Source organism: Marmota flaviventris, chromosome 1 (assembly GCF_047511675.1).
Source record: "Marmota flaviventris isolate mMarFla1 chromosome 1, mMarFla1.hap1, whole genome shotgun sequence".
NCBI lineage: Eukaryota > Metazoa > Chordata > Mammalia > Rodentia > Sciuridae > Marmota > Marmota flaviventris.
Window position 1 is genome coordinate 190,405,697 of NC_092498.1, and position 27,717 is coordinate 190,433,413.

The 27,717-nt window shown below is 38.4% G+C and overlaps 1 protein-coding gene across 1 annotated transcript in view; it reads right to left on the minus strand.

Annotated features, from left to right (window-relative positions):
- The window catches only part of Gadl1 (glutamate decarboxylase like 1), a 151,877-nt gene that overhangs the window by 56,719 nt on the left and 67,441 nt on the right, over positions 1 to 27,717 (minus strand). The window contains exons 12-13 of the mRNA XM_027932548.2: positions 19,688 to 19,887; positions 2,953 to 3,004 (exon numbers count right to left, since the gene is read on the minus strand). Of these exons, the coding sequence (XP_027788349.1) occupies positions 2,953 to 3,004; positions 19,688 to 19,887 (252 nt within the window). The remainder of the gene's footprint in view (positions 1 to 2,952; positions 3,005 to 19,687; positions 19,888 to 27,717) is intronic.

Below are 27,717 nucleotides of genomic sequence, written 5' to 3' on the forward strand. Positions count from 1 at the left end.
TAGATCTCAAAAAGGAAAACCAAAAGTTAAATAATTAGGACTCTCCCAAAAGATGAAAATAAAATATGTGAATGATGGTGTAAGAATGAATATACCTCTAGGAAAATATCTATTAGATCTTAGATCCAATCCAGGAAAAGCAGAGATATGATTTTCAGGTGACTATGAATAATGTACAATTTATTGAAAATAATAACTTTCAATCATCTTCAAGAAGATATGCATTGCTTTTGCTTGCTTCAGGATCAGATATTCAAGTGCTTGGTCCTCAATTATTGTGTTCACTTACTGTTCTCAATGTTCTGCTTAGATTTCTCGATGTTCTCTGCTAACCATCAGTCTGTCTGTCTCTCCCTCCCTCCATCCTCCTCAATTCGACACTTGCATGTGAAATTCAAGGTGTAATTCTATTTTATTTCTTGAAATAAAATAAGAGGAAGTGGAAGACGTATATCACATACAAAAAAATCTTTATAGGAGGTGCTGGGGGTGTCGCTCAGTGCAGAGCATGAGCTATATATGCAAGAGGCCTACAGTTTAATCCCCAATACCAAAAATAAACAAATAAACAAACAAACAAACAAAATAAAACCACAAAGAAAAAACTCCTTATAGTTGAAATTCTGGAGGATCATCTAGGAAGTCACCTTCACTGCAAGGGCCAACTGAATTCCATAGGGAAAATACTCAGGAGTAGAGGCTGCCTATTGATTAAAAACCACCCTAACTTTCTTAACAAAGATATTAATGTAATTCCCGAAAGTTGATGGTAGGAGGTTCCTTCCTCACACTGCTAAGCCTTTAGGAAGAATATTTTCATAATATCTCAAGCAGTTCATCTTTTTTTCTCATCACGTTTTTTCATCATCTATCAGAAGACTGTGCAGATCCAAGGTATACAGTATTTTCCATAAGCACTATAATTTCCATTGTTAAGAGAAACTAAGGCAACTGAAATTTGAGAAAATAAAGAAATAATTCAGACTCAAGAAAATCCAAAAAGTGACTCCAACTTGACTTAAGCCAATCACATGACTGTTGTTTCTCCCCTACATGGTTAGGAAGGCACCTTGAAAAACTTAACAGGTTCTTAGTAATAAGTCCATTCTTATGGTTAATGAAATTATCAATAATTCCTAAATATCCTCCAATAACTAGTTCATATTCAAAGTTACCCAAAACTCTTCCAAAAAATGAGTTTTTATAGTTGGTTTGTTCAAATTAGTGTTCTACTAGTGTCTTTCATGCTGCATTTGGTTGTTAGGTATCTCTAGTCTCTTTGAACCTAAAACAATTATCACCACTTCCTCCTTTGTGTCTCTTTAACCCACTGACCTGTCAAAGGCACCAGGTTACCTCTCTTTAGACATCCCACAAATTTGCCTTTTTGCTTCTTGGTAGTCTGACTAAAATGTCATTTAAGTGTGACTTTTCAAGTTCATTTGTATCTCAGATTTTCAGGAACTTTGAAGATTTAGAACCTCCTAATCTGATGCTTCCTTTGCAGATAGTGGTAGAAGCTGTTCTCTGGATTCCCTGAGAAGTGCTTCTCAAACTTGCTGAGGACTGTCATGACACCTCACCTGGGCTACTACAACAGTATCCTAGTTTGTCTAGTTTATTCTCTTCTTGTCCTCCCTTCACTCCACCCCATCACATTCCTCTCTCTTCATGACATCCAGCATGATACTTTCAAATTGGAATAGACTACACCCTTCTTGAAACATCTCCAGTAACTGTACTTGGAACAAGAACTGAAGGTCTCACCTTGATCAGCCTGACCCACCTGATCTCCTTTCTGCCCACATTTCCAACTGCATCATGTACTTCATTTCTCTTTGTTGAAGACACCTTCTTTCCAGGGCACCAACACATAAAATTCTCTTCTACCTAGAATGCTTTTCCCTCAAACATCTGTACTCATTTATTATCATTCAGGTCTTAGCTCAAAGATGAGCTTAAATGGCCCTGATCCAACCATCCAAGCCAAACCAGTCCCCCCACTCCCTCATTTCAGAATTTTATCTTAATCATTTCCATTATAGAACTTGCCATACTGATAACATTTATCTGTATACTAGATTATCTCTCCTGTACTTTCTTATGAGTTCTCACTACCTGACATTTTCCAAGTATCTATTCGCTTGTTCAGTGCCTTTCAATTTCCATTTGAATGTCAGCACTATCAGGGCAGGAACATGCTCTGTCTCCATCTTCAGCATGCCCAGACTTGTGCCCGACAAATAGTCATTGTTCAATATATCTTGCCAAACAAATGCTCACCAAAAATTTACTAGATTTCTTATATACAGCACAAGTTCCTAGATTGCAACCACTCGGTAATTTTATATTAGGTTAAAAAAATGCAATAAGGTATAGGCTATAACAAGATCTAAGAAAACCTCATACTTTCTTTTAAATCAGAATTAAACAATATTCTCATATCTTAGAAAGAATTCCTCTAACTTTGTAACCACCTTACTTCTTATGTGTAGCAAACAATTCAACGACATCAACAACAAAATGACTTATTTTCCCAGTGCTTCAAAGCTAATATGCTTTCATTATTTTATAGAAAGAGAAAAATGTATGCATTATTGTGCGTTCTGATAATTGATTTTTCACATGCAGGCACAGTTGAATATTTGCACTACACTCATTATGCAATTTATATATCAAGATAGAGGTCATAATTTATTCACTATTATCCCTGGTAATTATTATTGAGCATTTTAATTTTCAATACTTAAAGGCAAATGTATTCCCTATGAATCCAACAAAGGAAAAATGCTCACTAATAGAGTAAATTAACATAATGGACTCTATGAATTAAGCTAATGACTTGTTTTTAAGTCTGTAACACAAAATCCAATGAAATATAATAGATTAGAAAATTACCACCTTTATCACTGTTGACTGACACACTGTGAACACAATTCCACCATTACTTACTTCCATCAGTAACTTGAATCCTTCTCTTTTCTTGATTTCTTCTACTAGGTACCTAAAATTAGAAGTAACAATAATATTTATAATTGCAATCTGAAAATGCCATGAACACAGTTGACAAGTCTGTTATTTCTGATGCAGAGACAGGACTTCCACATAAGAAGATAGAGCTAAGAGTACAGGTACAGGCACAGATACGGATTTGAACAGATAATTCATGAGCCCACTGCAGTCCTCTGGGTCTCCATGGAGAGATTCACTTTTTAATGATATCATGTCTATCAAACATGTTAACATCAGCTTTTAACTGCAGTGTGAAAGGCAAATAAAGGAGATTGGGTATATTTCTCTGACTATGTGGTTTTCACATCAATATTACAGAAGGGGGTTTAGCATAGACACTTAAATTACCTCTCTTGCTTGGAAGAAAATGTTTTGGGTACAGAATCCTTACTTGTAAGTTAATTTAAGATCAACATCTTCTCCCAAGATAATTAGTATGATGTTAAGAAATAAATGGACTCTAGACATTGGCAGAATATCTTTGATGTCATCTCAAATACAAAGAGAGTTATCAACTAGAAGCAAAGGAACAGGTACATGAGGTATGGAATATGATTGGGAAAAAACTAAAATGACATTAGGAATATAGAGTAAAATAACATTGACTCTTCTTCCCAAGCCTGGTTTTTTGTCTATATAAAAAATAAATCTGAAATGTTTGGCCTTGAAAACTAGTAATTTGATCAGAAGCCTTAAAAAGTTCACAATTTCTGACCCAGTGCTCAAATTTGGGGGTAAAAGGTAAATTAATGGTCAAAAGTTCTGAAAGAGATATGTATTTGCAAGATATTTATTGTCATCGTAAATATAATACCAAAAGCAGAAACAAAGAAAGAGGAAAACATCAAACCCAACAATAAATAAGGACTGATGTGGAAAACTGTGGTCTTCTCATGGAATTATGGTACCATGACTATGTCACTAAATAATGTATCACCAATTAATTACTGAAGAACACACACAAAAATGTTCTTCTTGGGCCCCAACTCCCTAAGCTATAAAACTGGACTAAAACCAATCTTTCCAAGTTGAAAGTATCATTGTAAAAAAATTGAATAAATCCATACACAAAATGTTGTAAAGTCAAAAAGCTATAGAAAGAGAGGGTATTTATTATCACATTATTTACTAAATGCCATTCTAGAATGTGTATACAGAATGCCTTAAGCTACAACACGCTGTTCCTTTTTTCCCCAAACTTATTTACATGGCTTCGCAAATAAGGTTCAATATTGATGTCTACATGTAGGTCTTGTCTTTGAAATGTACAAAATTTTATAAATATCCTATAAATATTAACTACTAATGTCGATTCTTTATTTTGAGCAATAAAGTGACACCACACACACACACACACAGACTCACAAAGCATTGAGCCTCTAAATACATATCCCTGTTCCCAAATATTTTTTTTTTAATTTTTTATTGTTGGTTGTTCAAAACATTACATAGTTCTTGATATATCATATTTCACACTTTGATTCAAGTGGGTTATGAGCTCCCATTTTTACCCCATATACAGATTGCAGAATCACATCAGTTACACATCCATTGATTTACATATTGCCATACTAGTGTCTGTTGTGTTCTGCTGCCTTTCCTATCCTCTACTATCCCCCCTCCCCTCCCCTCCCCTCCCCTCTTCTCTCTCTGCCCCCTCTACTGTCATTCATTTGTCCCACTTGTATTATTTTTCCCTTTCCCCTCACTTCCTCTTGTATGTACTTTTGTATAACCCTGAGGGTCTCCTTCCATTTCCATGCAATTTCCCTTCTCTCTCCCTTTCCCTCCCACCTCTCATCCCTGTTTAATGTTAATCTTCTTCTCATGCTCTTCGACCCTACTCTGTTCTTAGTTATTCTCCTTATATCAAAGAAGACATTTGGCATTTGTTTTTTAGGGATTGGCTAGCTTCACTTAGCATAATCTGCTCTAACGCCATCCATTTCCCTGTAAATTCTATGATTTTGTCATTTTTTAATGCAGAGTAATACTCCATTGTGTATAAATGCCACATTTTTTTTATCCATTTGTCTATTGAAGGGCATCTAGGTTGGTTCCACAGTCTTGCTATTGTGAATTGTGCTGCTATGAACATCGATGTAGCAGTGTCCCTGTAGCATGCTCTTTTTAGGTCTTTAGGGAATAGACCGAGAAGGGGAATAGCTGGGTCAAATGGTGGCTCCATTCCCAGCTTTCCAAGAAATCTCCATACTGCTTTCCAAATTGGCTGCACCAATTTGCAGTCCCACCAGCAATGTACAAGTGTACCCTTTTCCCCACATCCTCGCCAGCACTTGTTGTTGTTTGACTTCATAATGGCTGCCAATCTTACTGGAGTGAGATGGTATCTTAGGGTGGTTTTGATTTGCATTTCTCTGACTGCTAGAGATGGTGAGCATTTTTTCATGTACTTGTTGATTGATTGTATGTCCTCCTCTGAGAAGTGTCTGTTCAGGTCCTTGGCACATTTGTTGATTGGATTGTTTGTTATTTTATTGTCTAATTTTTTGAGTTCTTTGTATACTCTGGATATTAGGGCTCTATCTGAAGTGTGAGGAGTAAAGATTTGTTCCCAGGATGTAGGCTCTCTATTTACCTCTCTTATTGTTTCTTTTGCTGAGAAAAAACTTTTTAGTTTGAGTAAGTCCCATTTGTTGATTCTAGTTATTAACTTTTGTGCTATGGGTGTCCTATTGAGGAATTTGGAGCCCGACCCCACAGTATGTAGATCGTAGCCAACTTTTTCTTCTATCAGACGACGTGTCTCTGATTTGATATCAAGCTCCTTGATCCATTTTGAATTAACTTTTGTGCATGGTGAGAGAAAGGGATTCAGTTTCATTTTGTTGCATATGGATTTCCAGTTTTCCCAGCACCATTTGTTGAAGATGCTATCCTTCCTCCATTGCATGCTTTTAGCCCCTTTATCAAATATAAGATAGTTGTAGTTTTGTGGATTGATTTCTGTGGCCTCTATTCTGTACCATTGGTCCACCCGCCTGTTTTGGTGCCAGTACCATGCTGTTTTTGTTACTATTGCTCTGTAGTATAGTTTGAAGTCTGATATCGCTATACCGCCTGATTCACACTTCCTGCTTAGCATTGTTTTTGCTATTCTGGGTCTTTTATTTTTCCATATGAATTTCATGATTGCTTTCTCTATTTCTACAAGAAATGCCGTTGGGATTTTGATTGGCATTGCATTAAACCTATAGAGAACTTTTGGTAATATCGCCATTTTGATGATGTTAGTTCTGCCTATCCAGGAACAGGGTATATTTTTCCATCTTCTAAGATCTTCTTCTATTTCTCTCTTTAGGGTTCTGTAGTTTTCATTGTATAAGTCTTTCACCTCTTTTGTTAGGTTGATTCCCAAGTATTTTTTTTTTTTTGAAGATATTGTGAATGGAGTGGTTGTCATCATTTCCATTTCAGAGGATTTGTCGCTGATATACAGGAATGCCTTTGATTTATGTGTGTTGATTTTATATCCTGCCACTTTGCTGAATTCATTTATTAGTTCTAATAGTTTCTTTGTAGACCCTTTTGGGTCTGCTAGGTATAGAATCATGTCATCTGCAAATAGTGATAATTTAAGTTCTTCTTTTCCTATTTTTATGCCTTTAATTTCTTTCGTCTGTCTAATTGCTCTGGCCAGTGTTTCGAGAACTATGTTGAACAGAAGTGGTGAGAGAGGGCATCCCTGTCTTGTTCCAGATTTTAGAGGGAATGCCTTCAATTTTTCTCCATTCAGAATGATGCTAGCCTGAGGCTTAGCATAGATTGCTTTTACAATATTGAGGTATGTTCCTGTTATCCCTAGTTTTTCTAGAGTTTTGAACATAAAGGGATGCTGTACTTTGTCGAATGCTTTTTCCGCATCTATCGAGATGATCATATGGTTCTTATTTTTAAGTCTATTGATGTGGTGAATAACATTTATTGATTTCCGTATATTGAACCAGCCTTGCATCCCAGGGATGAATCCTACTTGATCATGGTGCACAATTTTTTTGATATGTTTTTGTATCCGAGTGGCCAGAATTTTATTGAGGATTTTTGCATCTAGGTTTATTAGAGATATTGGTCTGTAGTTTTCTTTCTTTGAAGTGTCTTTGTCTGGTTTAGGAATCAGGGTGATGTTGGCCTCGTAGAATGAATTTGGAAATTCTCCCTCTTTCTCTATTTCCTGAAGTAGCTTGAAAAGTATTGGTATTAGTTCCTCTTTAAAGGTTTTGTAAAACTCTGCTGTATACCCATCCGGTCCTGGGCTTTTCTTAGTTGGTAGTCTTTTGATGGTTTCTTCTATTTCCTCAATTGATATTGGTCTGTTTAGGTTGTCTATATCCTCCTGACTCAATCTGGGCAGATCATATGACTTAAGAAATTTATCTATGCCTTCACTATCTTCTAATTTGTTGGAGTATAAGGATTCAAAATAATTTTTGATTATCTTCTGTATTTCTGAAGTGTCTGTTGTGATATTGACTCTTTCATCCCGTATGTTAGTAATTTGAGTTCTCTCTCTTCTTCTCTTCGCTAGCATGGCTAAGGGTCTGTCGATTTTGTTTATTTTTTCAAAGAACCAACTTTTAGTTTTGTCAATTTTTTTCAATTGTTTCTTTTGTTTCGATTTCATTAATTTCAGCTCTGATTTTAATTATTTCTTGCCTTCTACTTCTTTTGCTGTTGTTTTGCTCTTATTTTTCTAGGATTTTGAGATGAAGTATGAGATCATTTATTTGTTGGTTTTTTCTTTTTTTAAGGAATGAACTCCAAGCAATGAATTTTCCTCTTAGAACTGCTTTCAATGTGTCCCATAGATTCTGATATGTTGTGTCTGTGTTTTCATTAATCTCTAAGAATTTTTTGATTTCCTCCTTGATGTCTTCTATAACCCATTGATCATTCAGTAACCTATTGTTCATTCTCCAAGTGATGTATTCTTTTTCCTTCCTTCTTTTATCGTTGATTTTCAGTTCCATTCCATTATGATCAGATAGGATGCATGGTATTATCTCTACTCCTTTATATTGTCTAAGAGTTTCCCTGTGACATAATATATGATCTATTTTTGAGAAGGATCCATGTGCTGCTGAGAAAAAAGTGTAACTGCTTGATGTTGGGTGGTATATTCTATATATGTCAATTAAGTCTAGGTTATTAATTGTGTTATTGAGTTCTATAGTTTTCTTATTCAACTTTTGTTTGTAAGATCTGTCCATTGGTGAGAGAGGTGTGTTGAAGTCTCCCATGATTATTGTATGGTGGTCTATTAGACTCTTGAACTTGAGAAGAGTTTGTTTGATGAACATAGCTGCACCATTGTTAGGGGCATATATATTTATGATTGTTATGTCTTGTTGGTGTATGGTTCCCTTGAGCAGTATGTAGTGTCCCTCTTTATCCCTTTTGATTAACTTGGGCTTGAAATCTATTTTATTTGATATGAATATGGACACACCTGCTTGTTTCCGAAGTCCATGAGTGATATGATTTTCCCCAACCTTTCACCTTCAGCCTATGTATGTCTTTTCCTATCAAATGCGTCTCATGTAGGCAGCATATTGTTGGGTCTTGTTTTGTGATCCATTCTACTAGCCTGTGTCTCTTAATTGGTGAGTTTAAGCCATTAACATTTAGGGTTATTATTGAGATATGGGTTGTTCTTCCAGCCATATTTGTTTATTTATGTTACTAAACATGGTTTGTTTTCCTCTTTGATTATTTTTCCCCCCTTTACTGTCCTACCTCCCACTGTTGGTTTTCATTATTATTTTCCATTTCCTCCTCCTGTAATGTTTTGCCCAGGATGTTTTGAAGAGATGGTTTTCTAGCTGCAAATTCTTTTAACTTTTGTTTATCATGGAAGGTTTTAATTTCATCTTCCATCCTGAAGCTTAATTTCGCTGGATACACAATTCTTGGTTGGAACCCATTTTCTTTCAGTGTTTGAAATATGTTATTCCAGGATCTTCTAGCTTTCAGAGTCTGTGTTGAAAGATCAGCTGTTATCCTGATTGGCTTACCCCTAAATGTAATCTGCTTCCTTTCTCTTGTAGCTTTTAAAATTCTCTCCTTATTCTGTATGTTGGGCATCTTCATTATAATGTGTCTAGGTGTGGATCTCTTATGATTTTGCACATTCAGTGTCCTGTAGGCTTCTAGGATTTGGGATTCTGTCTCATTCTTCAAGTCTGGGAAGTTTTCTCGTATTATCTCATTGAATAGATTGCTCATTCCTTTGGTTTGAAACTCTGTCCCTTCCTGTATCCCAATGACTCTTAAATTTGGTCTCTTGATGTTATCCCATATTTCTTGGATGTTCTGCTCATGGTTTCTTAACAGTCTTGCTGAGCTGTCTATGTTCTTTTCAAGTTGAAATACTTTATCTTCATTGTCTGATGTTCTATCTTCTAAGTGTTCTACTCTGCTGGTAGTATTCTCCATTGAGTTTTTAAGTTGGTTTATTGCTTCCTGCATTTCTAGGATTTCTGTTTGTTTGTTTTTTATAACCTCTATCTCCCTGTATAGTTGATCTTTTGCTTCTTGGATTTGTTTATGTAATTCATTGTTGAAGTGATCTTTCATTGTCTGATTTTGCTGTCTGATGTCTTCCTTGAGACTCCAGATCATCTGAAGCATGTATATCCTGAATTCTTTATCTGACATTCCATCTGCTGCAGCTATTACCTCTTCTAACGTTGAGTTGACCTGCATTGCTTGTGGTCCTTTCTTTCCTTGTCTCTTCATACTGTTCGCATTTCTTTCTGCTTGGTGAAACTGTTGTGCTATTGAATTTTCCCCCTATATATTTATATTGGTCTTGTATAGTTTCAAAGTCTCCCTCACAGGAGCAGGCGTCAGCTCTGCCCCTCCTCCAATTGGGGCAATGTGCCTACCACGCCGGCAGGCCGCTGGGCCTGTTCTGCCGGTCGGTAGCAGGTCCGCCTACCTTGCAGGCGCGGGCGGTGGCTCTGTCCCTCTGCGGGCCGCTAGGCTTGTTCTGTCGGTGGTCGCAGTTCTGCCTACTTTGCAGGCGCAGGCAGCGGCACTGCCCCTCTGCAGGCCTCTGGGGCTGTTCTGCCAGTGGATCGCAGGTCCGCCTACCTTGCAGGCGCGGGGGGGCGGGGGCAGCTCTACCCTTCCTCAGGCCACTGGGCCTGTTCTGTCTGTTGGTTGCAGGTCTGGCCTGTTCTGTTGGTGGTCACAGTTCCGCCTACCTTGCAGGCGCGGGGGGGGGGGGCGGCTCTGCCTCTCAGCAGGCCGCTACTCCTGTTCTGCCGGTGGGTCGCAGGCCCCCCTACCTTGCAGGAGTGGTTGGCAGCTCTGCCCCTCTGCGGGCCACTGGGTCTTTTCCGTTGGTGGTCACAGTTCCACCTACCTGGCAGGCGCGGGGGGTGGGGGGCGGCTCTGCCCCTCAGCAGGCCGCTGGGCCTGTTCTGTGGGTGGTCACAGTTCCGTCTACCTTGCCGGCGCTGGGGGAGTGGGCGGCTCTGCCTCTCAGCAGGCCGCTGCTCCTGTTTTGCCAGTGGGTTGCAGGCCCACCTACCTTGCAGGAGTGGTTGGCAGCTCTGCCCCTCCGCGGACCACTGGGCCTTTTTTCCTTTTTTGATGTCTTAAATTTGTCTCTTAAATAGCATTTGGCTGTAGTTTTTAAAACCAATTCTGACCGTCTTTATATTTTAATTGAAACACTTATCACCTCATTTGCAATGATTAATAATCTGGATTTTCTTCTACCAAGTTATTTCCTACTTTTCACTTGTTCAGCTTCTCTGTTTACTTTTTACTCCTTTTTTTTTTTTTTGGTCTTCCTTTGGATTGAATGAGTTTTCTTCTTTATTTCCCTTTCTCTTCTATTTTCTTTGAAGTTACATTCACTATTTCCAATATTTTAAGGATTCCTTTTTCTTTGGGGTCCCTGTGATGGCTCCTCTGACCTTAAGGGTCCGCAGGAAGAGAGAGCCCAAATATTTTTTTAGGAGGCATTATGAATCTATAAGGTTTTGGAACCTTTAGAAAAACTTCCTAACTTATAGAAAAAGTAATCCCAGTAGTTAATAAACAAACATCAGAAATAAGGCTTGAGGTCATTGTTAATTTAAAAAGATAAAATATAAAAAGAATATTAATCCATATTCCCCACCTAATACTGGAAACAAATTTTAAAGCAGTTACATCTAGTACCATTGGGCATCTGATAGAAAACTGTTATAAATCTTTTAAAGTTAATGATCCTCCTATCTCTGATCAAGCAAATCACTTTGGATCTAGTATACTAGGAAAAAGATTAATATTAGGGATAATCAAAGAGATAGATATTATATGCAGAAAGATAAATATGCATATGCATATATGTTGTATATAAAGTTCCCTGTGTGTGTGGGGGGGGGTGCGGTGGGGTGTATATGTGTGTGTGTGTGTGTGTGTGTGTGTGTGTGTGTGTGTATGACACAAAAACAACCAGAAACAAGATTAATATCCAGAAATTGGGAATGGTAGATTAAAATATACTATAGTGACCCAGCGTAATACAATGCAGCTATTAGGAGGAATACATTCTATCTCCTTCAGGTAAACCACAGGGATGTTGGGAATGTATTAGTAAAAGATAAAAGTGAGGTACCAAGAATCGTGGATAATTTGATTCCATTTTTTAAAGATTTTCTTTAGTTGTAGACAGACACAATGCCGATATTTTATTTTTATGTAGTGCTAAGGATCGAATCCAGTGCCTTCCACATGCAAGGTGAGTACTCTACCACTGAGCTACAACCCCAGCCCCTTGATTCCATTTTTAAATAAAAATTTTAAAAGGAACAATAAGTTATCTATCCACATGCATATCTGAGCATAGAGTAAAATATGGAAGAATATACCTTATATCCTTCAAGTTTGCTTACTTTTGGGGTTAGGTAGGAATTATTAAGATTCATAGATATAGTTACTTGTGTAATTTTTTAAAAAGGAACTTGAAAGAAAACTATAAAGCACACCACAAAGCAGACAACTACAATCTCTACCTGTGCAAAGAAATCTTTGTGAAACACCCCTTTGTTCACATTCTCAGGCACAAAAGTGCAAGCAATCCATTTACTCCAACCTCACGCTGTGATTTCATCCTGAGGAGACCCAGCTGACCTCAGCATCCAGAGGCTCTGAGTAATGTTTTAACTCTCTAGAAACCATGGCAATGACTAGGTTAGAAAGGGCTAAGATGCAGCAAATCGACTTGTAACCTGACAACTTCTTAGCCTGCCTGAGCCTGCCTCAGTTCCTCTGGAGATGTAGGACCAAACAGGGACATCCTTCCCTAGTAGATTGTGACTATGTGAAACTTATACCCACTATCGGTTGTCACCACTTAAAATATTTCTGTACAACTGGTTAATGCTGCTCCTGGGAGAAAGTGTTCCAAAACAGAACTGAATTTTTCCAGTTAAAACTCTGATTTTTGCTGACCAAGTAGACCTGAGCCTTTTGTTGGGGTCAAGGTTCCCACTGCAATCATTTTTAAAGTCTGTAAAACCTCATGTTACTCTCCAGCTGAGTTGAGACTAGAAGTGATTTGGGGAAGAGGGAAACCTGATGTTTTATTGATAACAAAAGTGTAACACGAGAATTTCCAAATTATGCTTCATGGTAACCATGTTAATAGCACCACATAAAAGAGGTTCCACTGTCAAATAAACCTGAGCACTGCCAGTCCTAACAGACTGCTTCTGTCCATGATTAGAAGTATGCCTGGCTTCATTTAGCAGGCCACTTATTGAGCTGGTTGGCTGGCTTGAGAGGATCACCAGGAACCAGATATTTTCTATCATTCAGCCCACCATGCTGAGAGGTCAGTAGGGTCTCCTCTCATGTTCACAGGATGACCACCACAACTACAACTAGCACGTCCTTGCACAAGGGTCCTCAGAGGAGAGACAAAGCACTTTCTTTTCTTACATGCACCTCTCTATTTAGGTGAGAACATTTTCCCCAAGTGTTCACAGAATGCTTCCTGCATCTTACTGATTGAGTCATACACCCAGCCACATGTGTGGGTTGGGTTAAACCAATGCTCCCAGATGGAACACTATTATCTAAATAAAACATGGTTCTAATGGCAAGTAAGAAGAGAGCCTGGTTGTTGGGTGTCTGTTTACTGGTGACAGCAAAGTTAAAAATGTCTACTACAGGCCTCTTATTGCTCTTGTGAGCACTTGAATTTTTAAGAGAAGAATAAACACTAGTTAACATTTCCTACTCATGTTTGATCATGGAATTATTTTTTGAAGGATCATCTATTAAAATCTTCTGGAAGTCTATTATTCCACAGAGCATAGTTCCAAAATACTAGTTGAAAAAAAAAAGCTATAAATAAATAGGATAAAGATCAGTAGAGTGGAGGAAAAGGAAATAGGGGAAGGGAGAAAAAGAGGGAGGGGGTAATCCTGAGGACTGAATTAAAGCAAATTATATCCAATGCTTGTATAATTATGTCAAAATGAACTCCAACATTATGTATAACTAAAATGAACTAACAAAACAGTTCATTGTTGATTGCACAAATGGTGTGACTCTACTTCATGCACAGAGATGTGAAAAATTCTGCTCCATTTGTGTACAATGAATCAAAGAGCTTTCTACTGTCGTGTTAGACTGATTAGAACTAATAAATTTTAAAAAGTTCATTGTAAAAAAAAAAGAGAAGTACTTCTTCTATAAGTAATCTTACCTTCTTCTAAATAAATGCTTAAATGAAATGAGTTGTTAGGAAGGAATCCAAATAAATTTTGGGTCACCTCTGTCTATATTCATAGGGATGACTTATTCCTCACAACTTCTTTTTTCAATCTATGGAAACATCCTAAAATAAGATACATTTTTTTTAAAAAAACTATTCTTACATGGCAGAAGCCATAAAAAGATGTACATTCAGTTTTGGGGACATAATCCAGAAATCAGAAACTACTTCTATCAAAGGCAAGCCAGGGAGTGAAGTCCAAACTCCTCATTCTCCCTCCCACTGAGCCTGACACAAAAAAGAGGGAAGAAAAAATACATATCAGCATGAGTTTTTCCGAAGTCCTATTGGGGTAAATCTTATATGAATATTCTGACTTGATTCTGAAGCATAAATTAATGATAATCTGGCTCCAAAGTGGTTCTCTTTCCTTTCCTTAAAAATGTGTTCTCAACATTAGAGACTCTCAGTTCTCCAAATTGTTACATGAGGTCCATTTAAATTTTTTGGATTTCACTTGTCTGTTTTGCAAGCTGTGCTTCTCTTTCTGGAAATAGCCTTTCTAGTCCCTTTCTCAATTCGCCAGCCACTATAGAGTCCCCTTGGACCACCCTGGACAAAGTAAGTTTCTCTCCCAGTCTCATTTTATCCATTGAAATTTCTTCTGATGGCTGCACCAAGCCTCCCAGGACTCTTGAGATTTTTCCATCTGCTTTCAGTATGCTCTGCATATATCCTATCTCATAGCTTCCTCTGATTCATCACAGACACCCACATACTCTATCCTACTGTGATTTTTTTTAAAGTAACCAATTTAAAGAAAAGAATGAAAACATTGTCCCTTTTAGACTCCATTCCTCCCATTGCCCAGAGAAATCGACTATCACAAAAGCCCCATTGTGTAACTGCTCACCTTTTCCAGACTGATAAAGATACATCCCTCAGCACTCATGCAAGTCTATGAAATGAATTCCACCTGAGAGATTGCAGAGATTGTATGTCAAGGGACTAGATAAATGACACGCTAGAGACCAAATAAAGTAGCAGAAGGGGAGTTTCTGAGCCATGTGTTGTTGTTGAAAAGACTCACACACATGACTCTTCTGAGCCTGCTTTAAAAATCACCCTTTAGTGAGAATCCATTTAACCCGATTGCCACAACAAAGGTGCAATCAGGATGGAGAGGTGGGTAGATAGGTGGTAAGCAGGTAACAGGTAACTATCTCCACCCCCTGCCCCACTGTAAAACACTGACACCTCTGCTGGGCAGAGATCAGGAATGCGTGATCACATGCTTTGTGCTAAAAAAAAAAAAAAAAAGGTGGTTTTAAACCCCAGCCCTCTTGGTTTCAATTATGCTTAATGATCACGTTGTTTTAGGCTCCCAGTATTACTGATATTCCAATAACAAAATGAAAAAAGCTTTTCTTTGGTGGGGAGAAGGTACTGGGGATTGAACTCAGGGCACTCCACCACTGAGCCACATCCCCAGCCCTATTTTGTATTTAATTTAGAGACAGATTCTCACTGAGTTGCTAAGTGCCTCGCTAATGCTGAAGCTGGCTTTGAACTCATGATCCTCTGTCCTCAGCCTCCTGAGATGCTGGGATTACAGGTGTGTGCCACCGCACCTGGCTGGATAAAGCATTTTAATAATTAATATTTCATGAGAGAAATATTTTCTCCTCAATTGGAATGACAGGGTCAAATGGAAATTGGGAAAATCCTGAGATATATTTTAGGCTCATTTTTTTCCTTCTTGCTGGATTTCTGACAACCCATAACTTCAGAATCATTGTCCTCCTAAAATCTTTGCTTTACCAGAGAAGAGGGAGAAAGCTATCTGGTTAGGACAGCAGTGCTCACTCTGATTTATTTATTTATTTGGTATTGGGGATTTAACCCCAGAGGCCCTTTTCTTTCTTTCTTTTTAATTAAATGTTACAACTTTAAAAAAAAAACAAAACATTTTTTTAAGTTGTAGACAATACCCTTACTCATTTATTTTTATGTGGTGCTGAGGATCAAACTGAGGGCCTTGCACGTGCCAGGCAAGTGCTTTACCACTGAGCTATAATCCCAACCCAGAGAGGCCCTTTTCCACAAAGTTACATCCTGGTTATTTTTATTTTTATTTTTTTGAGACAGGGTTTCACTAAATTGCCCAGGTTGGCCTCAAATTTCAGGTTTTCTTGCCTCAGCCTCCAGAGTCACTGGGATTACAGGTATGTACCATCTCTCATGGCCAGGCCGGGGATTATGTCTATCAAAATCTGGTCTTTAAATCTTAAAGTCAATATACAGATTTCGAGCTGGACTTACTGTGCCAGACTGTTATCTATGGAAGAATTTTATACTTTTTGGAAATAAATCAGAGTTAGTCTTAGAAATTATGCCAGGTAGAGTTTTCTGACCACGGATGGGAATTATTTTTATTTGTTAAACTCTGGAGCAAATTCCCACTGGTCAGTAGACTTGAGGACAAAATTATTTTAACTCTAATTCTTCAGTGGTTTGAACTCTGCAGCTCACATAATCAACAGTATTCTAGAGCTAAAATATCTGCTCTTGCTTTCCCAGGGAAGAAGGAGAGAGTTAGTTTACTGTGGCAGGTGAGAGCCAGTTGCTAAATAATCCAGAGTTATACAACCCACAGCTGTGAGTAGCTTTCAGTTTACCATGATTAAAATATTTATACCATGGGGGTTGGGGTTGTGGCTCAGCAGTAGAGTGCTCACCTGGCATGCAGGGACACTGGGTTGATCCTCAGCACCACATAAATGTAAAATAAAGATATTGTGTCTGCCTAAAACTAAAAGATAAATATTTAAAAAAAATGTTTACACCATGGAAATTGGCAGACACTACAAACATTTTTTTTTCTTTTAGCAGCACAACACTGCATATAAGCTCAAGCAAACAGAATAGATCCCAGAATTGAGAAGATATTCTAATATTCCTAAAAAGTAGGGTAATAAAGCAATCAGTGAATTTGAAAAGAAGACATAAAATAGAATCTTTCTATTGTTAGTTTAATATGATCTAAAGAAACTTTAAGTTTATAGTTATACATTAATTCCCAAGTGGATTCCCTTTCCACATGCCTACAAAGACTGTCCTTTTCCTTGGCATTGAGGGGTGGGAAAACAAGGTGACCTTTATGGACCCCAGGAATACACTGTTGGATATCAACAGTATGGAAAGTTAAGGCAAAAAAAAAAATAGTAACTACTGTGAGTAACAGCAGGAAAAAAAGAGGGACTCTTTTTCAAATATTTAAATATAGGTCACAGAGTCTGCAATGATGCTCACTGAAATGTTAATTCAATTCAATCCAACTTGACAAACATTTACAAACAATAAGTGTTTGTTGAATTGAATTGAAATGTTAACATTTATCCTCCTGTGATATTTCTCTGCAAAAAATTAGAAAGTATCCTCAGACTATAAATTCTACCCTGAGATGAATGTTAACTTCATAATAAATACGACCATCAAATATTTATACCTAGCCTTATTTCAAGACACCTGTCATTGACTTACTTAGCAGCTTTGACAAAATAATGCAGAGATTCTAACACATTTAAATGCTAGAAGAAAATACAAAGCAGGAAACAGAGCTTCCTGGACTTTAATTTAATGGGCATCTAAGAATATTTATAGTAGACTTGCTTTTTTTCACAACTGGGTAGTTATCTCCCTACTTTTAATAGAAACACTTTAACCTTACCTCTACTGAAAGCACATTCTTCACCCAGTTTCAGTACATCCCTTATAGAAGTATTTGATACTCTCCTGGTACTAAGCAAAGACAGTATTGACCAATGCGTGCATCATATTTCCCTGAGAACAGTGACTGACTCCAAGATGGACATTTCCCTCACTCACAAATAAATTATCCTTAAGATTTTTGGAAGAGGAGCATACTCTCCTTCTGACCTTGACCTTGAACCTGGAAGAAAATATATCTGACTCCTGACAGCCACCTTCCTACATGGAAATAAACCCAACATGAAGGAAAGCAGGGCTGAAAGATATAGAAAGATTCAGGCCAGGTGATATTCTTTAAACCCCTGGTCTAAACCATCATTAGTCTAACCTTATAAATCACTTCAGGTGATAATTTACTTTTCTTTGCTTATAATAGCTTGAGAGGTTTTCTTTTACCACAAAAAGAGTCCCAATAATATAATGCAATGTAACATATCATATCAACTTATAAAAGTCTTTTGAAAGTGCCAAAGTCATCTCTTTACCAGTCTTAATATCCAAGTCCTTTTCCACAGAGTTTGCAGTTCTTCCTGCCAAAAGGCAGAGGCTACCTATTACCTCTGAAAGTTGGTCTTGGCCAGTTGCTTTGGTCAATGAAATGCTGGTAGATATAATGCAATCAGAAGTTTAAAGTGAGCTTGCATGTATGGGCTTGCCATCTTGGGCTTGTTATGGCTATAACAAAAAGATGTCTCAGCATGCCTGTTGGTCCAAGGAAGATGAAAGAAATGTAGAGAGTAGAAGTGTAGAGAGTAGACCTCAATACTGCAGTCACCACAGTATAAAGGGGAGCCACTCCAGCTAACCTGCAGATCCCAAAGAATGAATAATTCCTGTTTAAGATACTAGGTTTCAGAATTTGATGCACAAAATACTCATTTCATTCCCAGAATTAGAAGAGGAAATTTATAAATATCTAAGGAGATTCTTCGGGATTTTGCGAGTGAATAGGGAGTTTTCAGGGCAAATCAGTGGCCAAGCAGGTAAGAATAGCCACAACTTATTTAGCATGCAGCATATGCCAGGCATCGTTCCAAGTGATTTGCATAATTATGTTTTACATAATTAATCTCTGCAATAATAAATATTTGCTCTTATTGTTACTATTTTACTGAGATAAAACTGAGGACTACAGAGATAAAGAAACATGCTCAAGTCACATAGTCAATGCTAAGTTTTGAATCCACTTTGTACCGCTATACTATAGTAAATTGGTTGGATTAAAAAAAAAAAATCATTAGGCAATGCTGAGGACTATTGTTCTCCATAGGTTAAGGCCTCATCAGGTTCATTATTGAAACGATGTAGGATTAAGAGTCCAACCTTTTGATAGAGACCCAAAGTCCAGATTTGGGAGAAATCTATTTTAAAGTATTTTAAATGTCTAAATACTTTTTAACACCATGAAGGTCAACCCTATGCAGTGAATGTTCAACAGAACACATTTAAATCTAAATTCAGCTGCGGTCTGTCTTTTTGCACCCACTGATTTAAGTTTAGCAGGTCAGTCTTGCTCAGATGGCAAGTGTCTGGCACCTGTATCTCAAGAGCTTTTCTAATGTCCTTGAAAGTCATGACAAAAGCTTTATTTTCCATGATACTAAAAGGCAAGCAAACATGGTGCTTCTGCAGTACCTTTTTCTTTATGCCTTTACACTGTCTCCATATTCTCGTGTACCTGCTTTGTGAGTCCTTAAAGCTACACTCGATTTCCGAATTTCCACATATCCAGAGATTTGGGCTGGTGCTCCCTCTGCCTGGATCATTCTTCACTCTTCCTCATCAGGTCCCATTTAAATGTCTTCCTCTAAGAAGCCTCAGCCAATGTCCCTTGAGAACTCACTAGGGTACTCTCCTGGGTTCTCTTGGAGACCCATGCACCTCTTTTACCAAAAAGGAGAGTCACTTGTATTTTATCTGCCTTCTCATCTGAAAGCATCTCTCATTAGGATCTTGGAAGGCAGTTGATAAGACTGCTGTGCTCACAATTCCTAACATATAGTAGGTGTTAAGAAAAATGTTTATTGCATGAAAGGAGAAATTCACAAATAAAAGAACATGTAGAGATCTTGCCAGGGTTACAAATGTTACTTCATTTGGTCTTCCTATTACAGAGACACGTGGACAGACAGACACACACAGAGTCACAGAGAGACACACACTCACCTAGATAAAGCAAGAGCACGATTAACTCTTTCTTCAAGGCCTAATGTGCCCAGGGCCTTCCAGGTCATCCAGAACTTGAATGCATCTGGTCTCCTGCTACATTGGATGGACTTGTCCCCTGTGTCATAGCTGACATCATAGAATTTATCCTGCTGGAAGAGATAGGATGCCTTGGCAGAGTAGCATTTCTTAAGAAGGTCCTTTGGAAAAAAAAATAAGAAAAGATGAAGAGACTGTTTATTTTTAAAATATACTTGGATTTTTAATATTTTTTTTTTAAATTTTATTCTCATTTGTTATATATGACAGCAGAATGCATTACAATTCATATTCCACACATAGAGCACAATCTTTCATATCTCTGGTTGTATACAAAGTATATTCACAACATTCGTGTCTTCATATGTGTACTACTTGAATTTTGAAAACACACAGAAACAAAACCTGTAAGTTATTCTACTACTGATACCAAAAGTAGTAGAATATGTCCAGTCCCACTTTATGTCCAGTCCCTGGACACTCTTGGTATGCTCTGATTTTGAGAATTTTGACTCTTTGAGTTAAAAAAAAAAACCCTCAGAGTTGACAATTCTAGGTTCAGCTCCACAGTTTCACTGATGAACAGGAGAAGTGAGGAGACCATGCCTTCATCCCTGCGAACATCAAGGTGGCCAGTTTCTCAAGATGAATCATCTGGAACTCACTCAAAGTTCCAAAATGAGGACAAAATATTTGACCTATTGTATATGAAGTTATACGATTGCATAAGCAAAAAGCTAGGTTTTAAAACCCTATTCTTTTCAACTCATATCCACAATGAAAGGCCAGACATGACAATAACCCAGGGATGGAAACCTAAGGAAGGAGTTTTGGAAGAGCTCAACATGACCTGCAAGTCCCCAAGGGTCTTTCACATTTGTTTTTGTTTCATATTGGTCTTCTTTACAACCAAACTCCATTCACATTTACTAATTGATTACTTTTCACTAAGAAGCCAGTAACAATTTCCTGTTTATCACCATTTTATGGACTTCACCTGACCCCAAATTATTAGAGTTTAAACCATGTTGCCCTCAGTGTCATCAGGCATCTACAAAACCCCAGATTTCCTGACCTGTCATCCATATCCCTCACACCCTCCTAAGCTCCTTCATGCCTGCAACACATTTACTGGAACCCTCTGCACTTCCAGGGTAGTCAATCTTCTCAATGTCCCTAAATACGGAATTTTGTGCCATCTGTACCTTTGCTCACATCATTTGCTTGAGCTTGTCTCTATTTTTATTATAAGATTTGACACATTCAAGAGAATAGATGCAATCAGTACATTTATAAATTCTGAAGATCACCATCACTAAACATAGCCTTCCATCTTTATCTAGGTCTACCCTTTCAGCGGGTCTTGTCAAGTTTTTCTTGACAAGACAAGCTTCTGGTCCATTCCATCAGACTCATACTTAGCTGCATTTGTTGGCCTGGCTGCTGTGCTGTTCCCATTTAATGAGTAGTAGTCACAACATTTTCCTTGTGTGTCCCAGCAAGTTCTTGAGCATAGGAGTCATTCTTACCCATTTCCATTTTCATGGAGCTTAATGCTTTGCTGGACACAGCGTGCCCTCATTATGCACCAGGACATGATGCCCCTCCCCAAAGCCACGCTTTACAAGGGGTCTGAACAGAAAAAGTCGAGATACTCGTGTTTCTCATTCAGTGCATCTTCCAAACTTTAACAATGTAAAACTGCCAGGTCTGTACCAGAAGCTACAGTGAGACTCCTCCATAGACAAAGAGATCCTAGTAAAGCTCCTTTCTAATCAGAGAATGTATTAAGTATGTTCCATTTGACTGATCAGCTTGCACTTGAGAGAGTGAAAAGAAAATTTCAAGGCATCAAATTCCAAATAAAAGACAAATCTGCCCTTTTAATAGAAGCATTGTCTTGTGTGGACACTAATCTCCATCTAAGTATGTTCCATTACCAAAAAGCATGATTTTACATAGTGGTAAACCATTATATACCAAATATGATCGGGAAGTCCAAAATCTCACTCACTATTCACAATAAACGAGTATAAAATAATAATCAAAGGAATGCTAGTTAGATGTGAGGCTGGCTATGATCCATATTCTTGGTGGACACGGGAAGAGTAAATTGCTGAGATGTAAACACTAAAGTATAAAAAAGCCCCCTACTCTTAAATGTTCACTTTTATTTTGCCACCACTGTCCCTCCCTACCTCAGTGGTCAAAAAATTTGGTTATTGTTTCCATACTATCTGCTATATAGTATAATGTTATAGTATAATGCATTTATTTTAAGTACAAAACATGCACACACATTCACAACACCATAATACACACACTCATACTTGCACCATGATTCGAAATTTGCTTTTATCAAACATGAAAGACTTTTTAAAAATCCCCACAGAAATGAACTTTGACCATGTCTCCAGGAAGCTTCAGGGGCTTATATTAGTGACTGAGATGAAGGAAAGTCCCAACCATTATCAGAGGACAAACTGCATCCTCAGAGGCAGATAGGGAAGAAAAGAGCCAAGGAAACATAGAAGAACGAGCAATTGTCCTGCAGTAGTGACACAGTTAATTTCACTGCACAGAAAAATCCTCCTGCCTCAGGAAGGTTTCATAAAGAACAACTAGAGGCTTGGGATTTACTTTATCGAGAATAAATGAAAACTTCCCCCTAAAGTTTCTGCTTTGCATTTTAGTCAATGTCCTTGTATTAAAATGGATGAGAGGTCCTTTAGTTTCAGGAAACACATTAACTAAGAGAAGAGGCTCAGATCTCTAGAGAAAACAACATTTTGAACTAAGTATATAAAAAGTTAATATTTTTGAAAAAAAATAATTACTTATTACTGTGCTATCAAAAAGAAGGACTGGGCTTAACTTACTCATCTTCATAGCTTTAATCCTAGCAGGAAAATAAATACCAGTTATAAGAATTCTGGCAACAAATACCCAGTGAGAATACCAATTGCTTTGTATTGTGATATTAACTCACACTGTTCTCAGGGATTAGCAGACGTTGCATTAGGACTTGCATAGTGGCAAATGAAAGAAGCTTTAGCAAAAGAAAGGAATTTTTATAGGCTTGCCTCATATATTTAGAGGTATAGTCATATATAATCTTCAGGCACAGTTGGATTGGAATTAAACGATATCCATCATCAGGAATCTGCCTTTTCCTTTTGTTCTATTGTCTTCTGTACTGTCACTCCCCAAGTAGAGAGCCAGCAGGAGGCAGAGGAATTAGGGCTTCTGAGTGGGAGCCCTGAGCATGGGCTGTTTAGAGAGAGAAGAAAAATAGAGAAGAAATAGCTTCTACTGGTGAAGAGCAACTCCTTGTCTAAACCTTCAGTAGGATCTTCTAGACCCTCTGGGTCCCCATCTTGGCATCCATCCTTATTGGGGCTGCGCTACCAAGTTCCAGCAAGGATCTTGCTGAGTTGGTTTAGAGAGAACACCCCCACCCCCACCAGCACCACCACCAACAACAACCTGGATATCTGATCACCTTTGGTATCTCACCCAACTCTTCATTCCTCCTCCTCAGTGTCTGGTTACCCTAGCTTGCCTTCAGCAAGAACCCTGCTAATCTGTATCTCCCTTTCATGGCTAGTGTTTTCTCAGTAATTTTCCATCCACTGACCCCTCACCTGCTCTTTGGCTATAAATCCTCACTGGTCTATGCTATGTTAAGAATTGAGTTAATTTCTATAAATAGGTCTCTTTTTCCTAATTGGAATAATTCCTGAACAAATTCTGTTCTTAGCACGTTTACTGTCCAACTCTGATTTTCTTTAACATTACCCAGGAAGAGAGAGAGAGAGAGAGAGAGAGAGAGAGAGAGAGAGAGAGAGAGAGACTCTTGGCCTCCCCACCTCAATCTCTTACCTGAATCTTCTGCTAGCCAAACCTAGCAGGAAGCCAATTGGCAAGGAAGCCTGGGAAATATGCCATGTAGGAGTCAGCCCTCTTTGCACAGAAAAGGAGAGGAAGGTAAAGAATGGATCGTACAATAAAGAGAGACAGGCAGTGAGACTCACGCTGCATGAGGACAGAAGCCACAACTTTCATTTTCACTCTATGTGCACAACACCTAGCACAAAATAATCATAATGATCAGAGCTAACATTTATTAAGCTCATACTGTCTGCCAAGCACTGTATATGCACAAACTCATTTAAATCTCACAGTAAACCAATGAGCTAATATTATTATTGCCAACACTGTTATATGTGTTTTGCTACATAACAAGGTCCATTTAATTACCTGAAGTCATGTGACCACAAGAAAGTAGGGCTGGGTTTCAAACCAAAGCTGCTTAGGTTCAGGGCCTGAACTCTTAGCCCATTACACTCTGCTGTATCAACAGTAGACACTCAAATATGCGTGTGAGATACTTGTGACACTGGTGATGTTGAAGGATATCACTAGAAACACACAACTGAGTCAGTAGGTTGCAGGTTCTCTTTGACAAGATTGGCTAAGCCACATTTGATTTCCACAGACCAGATCGGAATCAGCAGACCCTTCTCCAGGTGTCCTGACCACATGGGCTACTTTAAGTCAAAATCTTTGTTGTAATTAATTCATTCCCAAATTATGTATTAGTTTCCTGCTATATAGCAAGCATCATGATGCCAGGATCATGGGCTTACAACCCCAGGGAGGTATTAAGCATCTAAGCTAATATTTGTTAATTGAATGTGCAAACTCAAATTAGGCATCAATAGAAGAAAGGCTGGGCTCTAATCTAGAATATAAAAGTGAACTTTAAAAATTATTATGCCAACTCATATTGGCTTTATTTATTTGTTGAGTAAATATTTTGAGTGCTTTAATAGATGGAGAAAGCTATGCAAGCTTGGTGATGTCATGGTATATAAGAAAGTCATTATCCCTAAGAAGTTTCAGAAGGGAAAGGGACAGAAAAACAGGCAATAACAGTACAGTGCTAGGACAGGAGAAATAGCCAGAGCCACAGAAGGGTCACCATCCACTTCCTTGGAGATGTTATACAGGGCTTTTCAGAAGAAATGTGTCATCTGAGAGCTGAGAGGTGAGGAACAGCCGAGTAGGAGAGGACAGAATTAATTCAGTATGACTGGAGCTAATTAATGAAGCCGGGCACAGCTTGAGAGCCCGGATGCAAAGGCAGAGTAAGATTCCAAGGCACCAAGAATCTTAACTGCCATGATTAGAATGATTTGTTACAAAATCTTCACGGGCTGATACGGATATTACAACTTGAACTTCATTACTCATCTGGCAGAATAAAGTGAGAATCAGCAGATGTGGATTCTGCTTTTGATTTAGTCATTTGGTGTCAGAGCTCAAATCAAGTCACTTAACATCTTGGGCTTCATTTTTCTCATCAACGTAATGGAAATGAGGATGCTTGCTCTATACTACATCCACAGATCTTGTGAAATCTAATGATTTAACATTCATTGGGAAGACCCCCTCAGTCTTTGGCCAAAATCCTATTCGCCATTTCCTCTGTAGCATATTCTTGAGCATCCTGACCTCTCTCATCCTGACCCAGTCACTCAGTCTTCCTTTGGCTTACTCAGAAGAGCTGTAGGGCAGGGTATCAGCTCTAGATTTCCTCACTGTTTATGAAATGAGCATTACAACCCTGTTCACCTCCCCTTTTAGTGGTACCTCTCTGCCTGTTATGGGTCATAAAAGTAGACTAAAATGACAGAACAGATTAAGGGCATTACAAGAAATCTTAGAGCAAAACAAAGGGTTGACCAAGATCTTTGTCCTCCAAAGGAGCTGAGCCTGACCGATTCTAAATACTCTATTAGAGACCTTGGCTCTTTCCAAGTCTCAGCATGCTAAAATGGAAGACAGAAAGACATTGTGTCGAATGCCAATGGACCAGGGAAAGGAGGGAGGGAACCAGGGCAGGAGGGAGAAAAGGACAAGAGAGATAAAAGGAAGAGAGAGGGAGGGGGAGAGAAACAAAGAAAGCAAGAATGAATGAATAGTAATGGGGGATATTACCCAAGGCAAGATTTCACATGCTGAAGTACAGTTCAGTCCAAGGCATCTGTTTACCTGAGTGTTTTTAAAGCGGATGGAAACCCACTGACCATTTGATTTCTCCCCCAACACACTGAGACTCTTGTATTAGCATACAACCTTTAGAATTTTTTTTTTTTTTGCCATTTGTGTCTAAATTGAAATTGATGAATGAAGGAGGAAAGTGGAAATATAACTCTCCGTCTTCATTACTCCAAAGATGTGTGCCCACGACTTCTATCTTCCTTTGTTCCACCTTCAGCATCACAAATGTTCCCTCTTTCTGATTCTCTAAGTGTGTAGCACAAACCAATATATCAAAGGCCCATAGAGGAAATGAAAGCTGATCAACAAAATCATTTGCAACATCATGACACTGCACTCATCCACCTCCACTCTCCTATCTTTGTCCTTCTATGTGTCTCCTACTTGTCTTTCCTAATCTTAAGCACAGTTATTGACTGATGGTGGAGTTGGAATTTCCAATACTCAACTGTTCATTTACTATTGGGAATCTGCCTTCATCTTTAATCAACCAGGCCTCATCTGCCCTCTGCTCATGATATTTTTCTCCTCCTTCTCCTCCTCCTCCTCCTCCTCCTCCTCCTCCTCCTCCTCTTCTTCTTCTTCTACCAGAAATTGAATCCAGGGACACTCAGCTGAGCCACATCCCCAGCCCATTTTAAAAATATTTTATTTAAAGACAGGGTCTTGCTAAGTTGCTTAGGTCCTCATTAAGTTGCCCAGGCTGGCTTTGAACTTGTAATCCTCCTGCCTCAGCCTCCCCAGCTGCTGTGATTATAGGTGTGCACCACTGGGCTCAGCTGCTCATAGTATTTCTACATTTGACTCTTTATGTTTACCTGTGTTACAAAGCAAGTATCCAAGTATTTTTTCATTTCTGAATTCTTTGGATAGAGTGCTTTCATTTTTCTTGTGGCATTTCATTGATCAGTCTTGTTGGACTTATTTAATTCATTTCTTTTTGTTGTTGTTTTTTCATTCTCTGTTAGAATAAAAATTAAAACGCCTAGTATTGCATTCAGCTTGGAGGGGGAAAATGCTATTATTTTGATATCCAGTCTTTTTTTTTAAACTTGCTACCAAATCTGAGTTCTTGTTTGCCTTCCCCTCTGCACCCTGAAAGGCTAATCTCAGACATATTGTGCTTCATTGGCTACTTGAATGTGTGTAGGAGATTCATATCCTGACATACAGGCTTCTGATGATCATTTTTTGATCAATTGATTGATCTCTTCCCCATCCCTTTTAAGCATTTTCCAGTCACTCATTTCCCCACAAATCAATGTCTGCTTATGTCTCCGACTCATTTTCCAATTCCCACTGCCCTCCTTCCCCGACTGCTGGCATTTGGGGATGATGTGAGGTTTGGAAATTTGCTGATACTTCTGGGACTTGTGCTTGAATTTCTCAAAGACTGGTGAGCAGTCTGCCCTGTTCCCTCCTGCATGTGGTGACATATGTGAGCTTGCTATCCTGCCATTTCAACATCTCCTTTTGTAATTCACGTCAGCCTCCGTTTTCTCAAAATACCGCTGTGCTGTCAGACTTCTGCAAAACTGGCTCCTGGTCTGCCTGAAATAAGGTTTTTTCCAGAAGGTTTCTGGGTGCTATGTGATAGGTGTCCAACAAGATGTGCCTTTCTCCCCTGTTTCAGCTCAGGGACATGATGCTTTCAACATCACAGTCAACAGCCAAGGGACATTCTTTGAGAAAACCCTTTCATTTTGGGATCCTCTGAAATAAAAGTTTTATATGATATTTGTCTTCTACTTTTGGCCTTCAGGTTCATATTCTTTTGAAATCTCTCAAACTGCTTTGCATAACTGAATTCAGCTTCTCCTTAAATGCACTGGATGTGCTTTTGAAAAGTATCACTTTCCCACTGTGTGTACTGCTTTAGGTTATCAAACAGGTCCTACACCTCTGTGTCCAACTCAAGGCAGGAG